At 41.0% G+C, this 9495-nt stretch overlaps 2 protein-coding genes across 2 annotated transcripts; one reads left to right on the top strand and one right to left on the bottom strand.

Annotated features, from left to right (window-relative positions):
• Window positions 1-2435: 2435 nt before the first annotated feature.
• On the top strand, window positions 2436-5973 carry LOC136791785 (cystatin-A-like). Its single transcript, XM_067004366.1, has 3 exons — window positions 2436-2730; window positions 3300-3401; window positions 5739-5973. Exons 1-3 carry the CDS (start codon window positions 2650-2652, stop codon window positions 5865-5867), a joined length of 312 nt encoding a protein of 103 aa, XP_066860467.1. The 5' UTR covers window positions 2436-2649; the 3' UTR covers window positions 5868-5973.
• A 1746-nt stretch (window positions 5974-7719) lies between these two features.
• Window positions 7720-9248, bottom strand: LOC136786544 (cystatin-B-like; the record flags this gene model as incomplete). The annotated part of the gene is made up of 2 exons (XM_066979054.1): window positions 7720-8412; window positions 9135-9248. Coding segments are annotated over 2 exons (243 nt in total), but the record flags the coding sequence as incomplete, so codon positions are not given.
• Window positions 9249-9495: the final 247 nt, after the last annotated feature.

Here is a 9495-nt window from a genome sequence, read left to right as displayed (position 1 = left end):
GAGTGTATGGACTGGTCACCTGCATGTGGGTGAAGAGGTAAAAGGGTTCTAGTTTCAGCCCTAACCAACTGTCTTAGGGTATGGATGGCTGGAGACTGTCATTTACCTTTCTTACTGACATGGAGCCTTTATACACACAAGATTTTAATGTGCTCTTGCTCTTTATATTTACTATTAATATTATTAGTGCTTTACATGGCTTTTTGCCCCTGTTTTCACCATTTCTCTGTTCCTCCAGTTCTGATTAAGATTACACCCCTCTTCTTACAGAGCTTGGAACCAAGGTAACCCTTATGAATTTCTTGCTGTTGTTCCTTGTAACTGTACCTTGTTCACTTTGTGCTTTGAATGACTCTTTGTGCATGGATCCCACTGTAAAGCGGGCTTTGTCTTCTGTACATGATTTACCTGATGACTTCTTTCCTGATGTAAGAGTATTATTGCAACAATCAAAAACTGTTCTTGAGCCTTATTGGTCTAATGAAAGTTTGAATGCTCACTGTTACTATAGCCACCAACTTTGCAGATTTGATAGAAGATTTTTACCAAACCACCATCACCTTACAAAAGGCTTCTGCCAGGTCACAGGAGTTAGCACCTGCTGGCACAGACATTGCCCCAGAAGAAGTATTGGTTTCTAAGGAAGAAGCTGAAGATTTGGAATTAGATGAATTTTTAGAAGAACAAGTTTTAAAGATACAAAAAATGGAATCCAGGTTATCCTATTCCTAGTCAGGTGGCAGTTCATTTGGCAGTGTATAGTGAAATTCAAATGACATCAATTGATAGAGCAAAATGATTATTGTGGTGGTGTATTAATCGTCTCACTTGGGGAGAATCTTCTATTGCGGAATATATTGCCAGGCTTCAGACTTGTCTGTCTAACCCTGAAAAAAATAGGGGAAAAGATGCCCCAACCATTGAAGCAATCACTAGACCAATTGGAGTATCACCGCACCGCTCAGGGGCATCTGGACCAGCTAGAGGCCCTTTTCGATCTAGGCAACAATGTTTGGCCCCTAGATGATGAAAGGTCAAAACCACGGCTGAATATGGATGCCCTGGTCCAAATCGTGAGACAGACAGAGTTCACATGTGGGATCCCCGGTCCTGCATTCTGAACCATCTACCTCACGATCCTCCCCAGCTGGGAGACAATACTGACGGGATTCATCAACTATGCTTGTTAACAGGATTATAGAAAATACCTGGGTGCAACTTTAATCCTAACTGGAAAATACCTGTCTTTACAGAAACTAGTATTTCTTTGGAGGCACAACTGGAATTTCCTTTGAGAAACTGGAAATATTTATCCCCAGTTAAATTTTGGCCCAAGGGTATTTCCTATTTTCCAGTGCAAGCTGGGGTAAAGGTGGATAAGTATCCAGGTTTTGAAATCTCCCATGAATCCCTGTGTAAACTTGATCTCCATAAAATGTTTCAAGCTGGGATCTTGTACAGACAGGAGTCAAAGCACCAAGTCTCTTTTTGCGGTACAGCTTATTCATGGGAACAGCAAGACCTTGTTTCCAAACAGATCCAAACAGGACACAGACCACACAAACCCATGTCAGGGTACCAAGCAAAAGGAGTGGAATCATTAATCAGAAAAACTTGGAATTGGTTAAGGGTGTTAGAACACTGGTTAAAATTGGTTAAAACACTGTATCAAGTTATCGCTGCTAAATGTAACTTTTTATTTTTCTCATACTTACAAAGTAGCTGTGTACAAAGGTACTACAGGGACCTGCAGGTTGGCACTACGTCCTTGTAATAACATACCAATTCCAACATCAGCCATGGATGCTATATTGCAAAAGGGGGCCCTATCCCATATCACCAGGGGGTGGTCAACATCCCAATTTAGCAAGTAAAGGGCAATTCATAGAATCACAGAATCATAGAATATCCCGAGTTGGAAGGGACCCACAAGGATCATCGAGTCCAACTCCTGGCACCACACAGGTCTACCCAAAAATTCAGACCATATGACTAAGAGCACAATCCAAGCACTTCTTAAACTCTGACAGGCTTGGTGCCATGACTATGTCCCTGGGGAACCTGTTCCAGTGCGCGACCGCCCTCTCAGTGAAGAACCTCTTCCTGATGTCCAGCCTAAACCTCCCCTGCCTCAGCTTGACACCATTCCCTCGGGTCCTATCGCTGGTCACTAAAGAGAACAGATTGGCGCCTGCCCCTCCACTCCCCCTCGTGAGGAAGCTGTAGGCCGCAGTGAGGTCTCCCCTCATTTGTTAATGGTTAAACTGAAGGCCATACTGTGTGATTCCAGCTTTGTTTGCCATAGGCATTTTTCTACTCTGACGTGGCATGTTACAATGTATGCAAAGAACATTCTTAGGAATATAGAGATGTACTATGTTCCCTCACAATATAATCCTACTGATGACAGGCCAATTCCCAGGAAACCCCTTGATTAGTCCTCTGTGCATTAAACACTTCTCCTGAAGCCTTTAAAGTTGCCGGCCAGGCTATATTCTGATTAAGATTGCAGTAATGGTTGGTTCTATATGTTAAAAGTCATATGATTCCATGGTACATATAGGTATATATATATATATACAAGGTGCCTGGTGACTCTTCTCAGACTACTCTGGACTTCCCGCCTCAGAACCACCCATCATTTCGGAGATGTTACCTGCCACGATGGTACCCGGGGGCTTATCTGAAACTAAGCCTGCTACTCCAGAAATCCAGCATATTGTTGACCAGGTGAGTTGCAACCTATCTGAAGATAAAGTCTGCGTGAAGGGTGAATCTTTTGCCAAGGCTGGGAGACCAGGTGGTGATACTGAGTGTTTAAACTGAAGAAGCTGAAAATGCCTTTGTCAGTAAGTATTTTTCTCAGTGTTCTGTGTAGGCACGGTGCAAGTAAGATAAAAACAAATCACTTTTCTGTTTCATCCTTGTCCATAGGCAGGCATAGTACTGGCTACCTTCACTTAATCTTTGCATACAATTAAAAGACCAACTCTACTGTGCCAGCACTGTGATTGCTGTATTTGAAAGGAGAAGATTGTACCTGATAGGTATCGATACGCAGCTTTTAGGAAAAAAATCGTTTAGGAAGCCTGACTCTAATGTGATTTTAAAGAATGCTGGAGGCAACACTTGAAATAGGAAAGAAGGCTGGAGATTTAGTTGTAAATTGAATTATTTTGATGGTTCTGGGTTTATTTAATTACAGGTGTGTGTTTAGAAATCTGAGAATTGGAGTGGTAGATGGGAAGGAAAAGCCTAGATATGAATCTGCCAACCATTTTTTCCTTTTCTTTTTACAGGTAAAGCCAGAATTTGAAAGAAGGGAAAAGAGAACATATGATATCTTTCGAGCCATAGAATATAAGACTCAGGTGGTTGCTGGAATAAACTACTTCATTAAGGTTTGTATGTTTTATAAGAGGGATTACTCTGTAGTCAAACAATATAGGTGACTTGCACAGTGGCTTATAGCAGGAAAGGGAAGCACATATAGGAAACCTGATGTGGCTAACAAGAATCAACACTATCTGTAGCTGCTTATAAAATTCCTCTGTCACTACTCTAGAATAGAAGTATAAAAACTTAACATTCACTGTGCTTCTTCAGGTGTGAATGATAACTTTTGTAAAATAATCTTAGTTGAAGTCAGTGGATAGCCTTATCAGCTCAGATTATCTGAACTAGCTGTAACCGTGCTCCCCTGTTGCCTTTCAAGGCAAAGCAACAGATTTCATATTCCCTTGTGTCCTCCAGTAGTGTTTATTATAATTAATTTGAGGCCAGCCTGAGCATCTGTTGGAGAGTTAGTCAACTTTTTAATTTAATGCGAGCATCCCAGATTCTTCTAACTAGTTTTGCATGCAAGCACGTGTGCTGACCCTTTGGTTCTGTGTCATCTGCTGCAGAGGTACAGCCCACCTGTTCTTTCTTTACTTAAACAAACAAACAAACCACTTTGCCGACAAATGTAGTGCAATTCATCCTCTATTGGAAAACCTTACCCATGGATTTCAGCAATTTTCTGAGAAGTAACATACAAGAAATTGCAGGGCATATCCTGCAACCAGAACTGAAGGCTCAAAAACATTGCTTCGGGGCAGGCTGGCTTTCTGTACATAGCACAAACCCTGCATGTGAATGTCCTGTTATAACCTCACGTATGTGTGGATATAAGCGTGGGTAGGATGTGCTCTCTTGACAAGATTCAGAGTTTGTTTTTTATGGAAGAGAACTGGCAGACAGGGTTTGGGGAACAGTGATTCTGCAGAGACATAATGAACATTTGCTCTCAGATTCCCGTATTTAGTTGATCTCAGGAAGGACAGATACGGCCAAGCCTTCTTTCCTGAGTCCTTCCTTAAAATAATTCTTAACAGTTATTTCTACATTCTGAGGGTACAAGGGAATAGTACTGACAGGCTACCTATTATATGGCCATTCTGATTCTTACTTAAACAAATGTTTATCCTTCCCCTGCTACTGTGAGATGTGCCTTCATTTTGTGGACAAGATAGTGAGTAATGAAGAGTACAAAAACTCATAGGAAGGCTGCGGTAGAGCCAGAAGTCACGCCCCATTGCATTTCTTCCCTTAGTGCTTATTGCCGACCTAGGCAATCACATGTGTAAAGTACTTGCCTGCTGTCCATGGTAAGCCTACCAAGTACTGAGTAGCCTACCTACTACTGAGTAGCCTGACCAAGCTACTCAGAAATTACGACTGATATGTGATCAAACTTAATAAACACATTTATAGCACTGGTGACTGATGATATCTTTCCCAATTTTGCAAGTGACAGGAAACACTTCTTCAATTTAGCATTAACTGGAATGAGCTCTGTTGCAAGAGTCATTCTTTTATACTTGGGAATTTTCCACATCACTAATATTTTACCAACAAATTTACAGCTGAGATGTAATCCAGACAAAGACAAACATAGTGCAGTCACCAGAAAGCATGTAAAGACCTCTTAAGAGCCTAAGGCATTAAACTTTCCTTTAATATCATAGACCTCACACAATAAGAGTTGAACACCTGTTGTATTTGGCTCTGTATGTAGGAAATTCTGCACAACTTTGTAGAAAATCTTTGTGTGGGTTTTCTGGAGGGGAAGGCAAGTTTTTCACTCATGGTCATCCCTGCAAGCACGAAGACATGTCATGTTGTCTGTCCAGGCACCAAACCAGCGTGTTTACAGTACATAAGACAAGGGATCTTGGCTTTCAAGTTGTCATTGCATCTCTGGGGTTGTTCTTAAGACCATGTGAAGGTTTTGGATAGATCTTTTTGTACCCTCTAGGAGCTGATATGGTCTGTGCATCTTGTCCCACCTCTGAGCCATTAGGACTTATTCTTGTGTCTCCAGCTCTGAATGTCCTGAGAAGTTTCAAGCTGATGGACTGGGATCTTGATGAGCTAAATAAGATGCCATTAAAACCTTTCTCCTTTTGTTTCTTCTGGTGCTTCTATATCCAAGAAGTCCTGGTTTTCCATTAACATCTGTCTGATTTTTTTTTTTTAAAAACTTGTTTTATTACAATCTGTGATACATGGAGACATAGAGTTCTCCGTGTAGTTTCTGCCACCAGTTACCATCCAGACTTGGGCTAAGAGTCACTGAAGTAGAAGTGAAGATATGCCTAAAATCAAGCTTCTGATAGAAGATGTCCTTCCAAGTATATAAGAGCACCTTTTAGTTTCACACATGATCCTCATTCTCCCACTGTTCTGATTTCTAGGTCCAAGTTTCTGATACTGACTACGTCCACTTAAGGGTGTTCCAAGCCCTTCCTTATGAGAAACAAGGTCCCAGACTTGACAGTTATCAAACTGGCAAAACCAGAGACGATCCTCTGACCTACTTCTGAGAGATGGTGGGGAATGTTTCCGGACTTCTGCAAGTTGCACGTGGATTCTGCCTGTGTCAGTAAATGCATGAGAATAAAATAAGTTTTGAAAGCTTTCTTCATCTTGTGCATATTGTGTCTAGGTCTGCTGCCTGACTAAAGCTTGAGAGGGTTCTGAAATACTAGTCAAAGCTGTTTCTGCCACCTAAGGTGCTGTAGCTCTAAGACAGAGTACACTCCTTTTATCTTTTTTTCAAGTACTGTCAGTATTTTTAGGTGTAACAGGCCACATATTTCTTGGGTTTGCTCTAAGTGCATTAAAGACAAGCTATTGGCTGCTCTTCAGAAAGTGTGAGAGAATCTAGAGGAGGAATTGAGAAGCCAAACTGTGTGCCCCTCTGTAAGGGCAGCTTGACTGGTTAGGGTGGGGTGAGGAAAGGCATGACCTACTCAGAGTAGCAGGAAGAGGGACCTCCTGCTGCAGCAAGAACAGCTCAATCCCAGCATCCAGGCCCTGGAGCAGAGAGTGACCATCATGATTAGAGAGCATGGTTTACTGGAGATGCATGCAGCTCATTCCTTTTTTGTAGCATCAGGAACCTGCAATGAAACCAATTTTCAGTTAATCTCTCAGGGGACAAAGGTAGAAAGCAACCCCCAAACCACGACAACCATATTTTTCTGTTAGCAGCTGCTCAGGTAGGTGCTCTTGAATTGCCCAGTGCAATCCAAGCCAATGAGCTTGGGCTCAGGTGTGAGACATCAAATGTTTCAATGGGCTTCAGGCCACACCTTGCTTGTGTTCATATTTGGTGCTGTACTGAATAGGCATGTAACTGTCACAGGTTATGTAGTACCTAGAAAAACATGGCAGAGGCCCCCCCCTCTCCCCACCAATTCCTCTATAATACAGCCTGGATCTGATGCTTTAAGTCCTTGAAGGACTTGCTTTAAGCAAGAAGGCAATGTGTGGACTCCTGTGACTTTCGGAGTACTTTCATGGTGAATTTAAGTTTTCACAAGAGCTGAATCTTGCTGTCTAATGCTACAAACCTTAAAATGCAGCCAATCTAGCATTATCAGCGCTAGCTGACCTCTCTCAGAATACCATTTGGCAATACTGTTTAGCTTTTTTGAACCATATAAAACGACTGAGGATGGAGAGTTTACCAATAACAAAAAATATCGTCTCCAGAACCACCTTATTTTAGCAAAACAAGAAGTGCACAACAACCCTGACGTATTCCACCAACGTTCTACGTTGGGAATGTGGGAGGACTCTTTGGGCTGATGTGAGTAAAAGAATATATGCAAAAAAGTAGTTTGAGCTCCCTTAAGTTCCACTTAATGGTTAGGAAGCAGAACATGCTCTAAACAGTGCTACTTACTTGCTCACACAGCATTCCTGCCACAAGAAGCGTAATAATGTGCATGTGTAGTTTCTTCAGTGTGGGACCAAGAATCTGCACTGGTGTCATACACAGGTGGGCTGTTTCTTCTCAGTTCAGAATGCAGCAACACCTCTCCCAAAGTAAAATATCAAAATTTCCAACACACACACACTTTTCCTCCCACCCCCATCCTCCCTCCCCAAACTGTTTTTTGTTGCCTCACCAGATTAAAACAAAACATTTCTAATTAAAACAAATATACATGTAAACGTAGATGTGGTGCTTAGTGACATGGTTTAATGATGGAATTGGCAGCGTTAGGTTAAAGGTTGGACCAGATGATCTTAGAGGTCTTTTTCAACTTATATGATTCTATGATTTAGTCATTTGGAATCTGAAAAAGGCTAATGGGAAAAAACGGAGCAAGATAGCAACCAGTATTGAAAAAGCAGTAAAGAAAACAGAGAAATGCCAATGAAATATACCATCTAAATTTGAGAGAAATATTTATTGTTATTAGTGCAGAAATGCTTGTACAGTTCAAATTCCTTTCTAGGACTTCTTAGGACTCAGAAAATAAGCAATTTTTTTTAAAACTCATACACCCTCTACTGGACATTACATCCTACTGCTTCAAGAGGATAAACATGATTAAGGGAATGTTCCAAAGACTACAGTATTCCTGTTTCTCTTGCTTTCAAAATCATTTCTGTTCAAGTCTACCTTCCACGAGTGGTAGTATCACTCCCCTGCAACTTCCAGAGCAGGGAAGTCCACAAACACAACTCAGGCACAATATTCTGGTTGAGGTGCACTGTAGCCAGTGCAGCTACTTGGGTTTGCATTAGCAAAAGATGAAAGGAGAGCTATGTGATTCATTTAGATATTGCACAGTAAGAAAATGGCAATAAGAGAAATGGATTTTCTTTCCAGTTTTGTTAAAAAAAAAAAAAGATATTTTCTTGTTCTTTGTTGGAACAGGAATCAACATTTTGCAGCCTATAGAAACTATACATAAGAAATCATTCGGAAGACAAGTAAGTTTGCTAGAAATAAGTCAGTTCATCATGCTTCGTCTTGCTGCTCTGGTATCCATGGAGACTCAGTGGCTTATTCTCATGAGGAAGGCTTTTGAACACCCGCAGGTGCACGAACTCATCATTTCCAACATGGACCTGAAAGGCACGAAAACCAGTGAGTGCTATGGAGTAACAGTCGCCTTCATCAGGAGGGATGATTTAGGTTGGTGCGTTTGAGGTTGGGGAAGCAGAGACACAGTAATGAAAAACATCACCTCAGAAGGTGTGGCCTTGTTTGGGGCAGACTGGGAGTTGTGACTTTGTGGAAATACCACCTGATCCTTCTGTCTGCTAATCCTCCCTATGCCTGAGATAGGGAATGTGCCTCGGAGTTGCTGAGAAGTGATTAAACACATGAAAAATACTCTAATCTTATCTGGAAGAACAAAGACTTAAATGCTTTGATCACATTTGCTTTTTTTTTTTTTTTTTTTTTCTTTTTTGTGTGTGACATCACTATAGGCAGAGTCAGAGGAGGTTTGATACTTAACTGTATCCTTCCACATCTGGACTTCACTTAATACAATTTTAGTTCTCAGCATCATGGATGTGTAATTATTACAAAACCAAGTTTCACAGAGTAACTTAAGTACAGATCGTTATGATAATAGAAAAGTACGCTTATCTCCATTTAGTATTTGAAAGAAGACAGGCTGGGAGGTGGGGGTGACTTTTTTTTTTTTAATTTACATGCACAGATATTTTCTTATTAAGGCCAAATCACAAGCATCCCTGTGTACACAAAGTAAACAAAAAAAATTTGCAAATGTGTTCTATGAAAAAAAAAAAGAGGGATTCCCCTGCCCTGTGTCCTTTGCCTTGATAAAGTAGTTTGTTCCAGCAACCACCTGAGCCTTAAACTCCACTGCAGTGAAGACATCAAAGGTTTTCCCTTCTTTTTCTTCTAGCTGAGGCTTCACCTTAAGGAAACATCAAGTTATTAAGACTGATGCAATATTCAAGTATTTAGGACTTAAGGCTCACACTATCAGTGTGCCTGATTACCCTTAAGGTCTTTTTTGTGTGTTAAAGCAAGGCCAGAAGTCTAGATAGGCAGCACAGCCAAAACAGTGATGTGATTCAGTGATCACAGACTGAAACCAAGTCTGGAGACAGCCTCTAACAAAGAACTGTGTTGTTATTCTAGAAGATTTATTTTGACGTTATTTCCACTAGTAA

The sequence above is a fragment of the Anser cygnoides genome, chromosome 1 (genome assembly GCF_040182565.1).
Source record: "Anser cygnoides isolate HZ-2024a breed goose chromosome 1, Taihu_goose_T2T_genome, whole genome shotgun sequence".
Classification (NCBI taxonomy): domain Eukaryota; kingdom Metazoa; phylum Chordata; class Aves; order Anseriformes; family Anatidae; genus Anser; species Anser cygnoides.
Note: the sequence above shows the minus strand (reverse complement) of the source record. Positions and strands in the feature narration are given on the sequence as shown.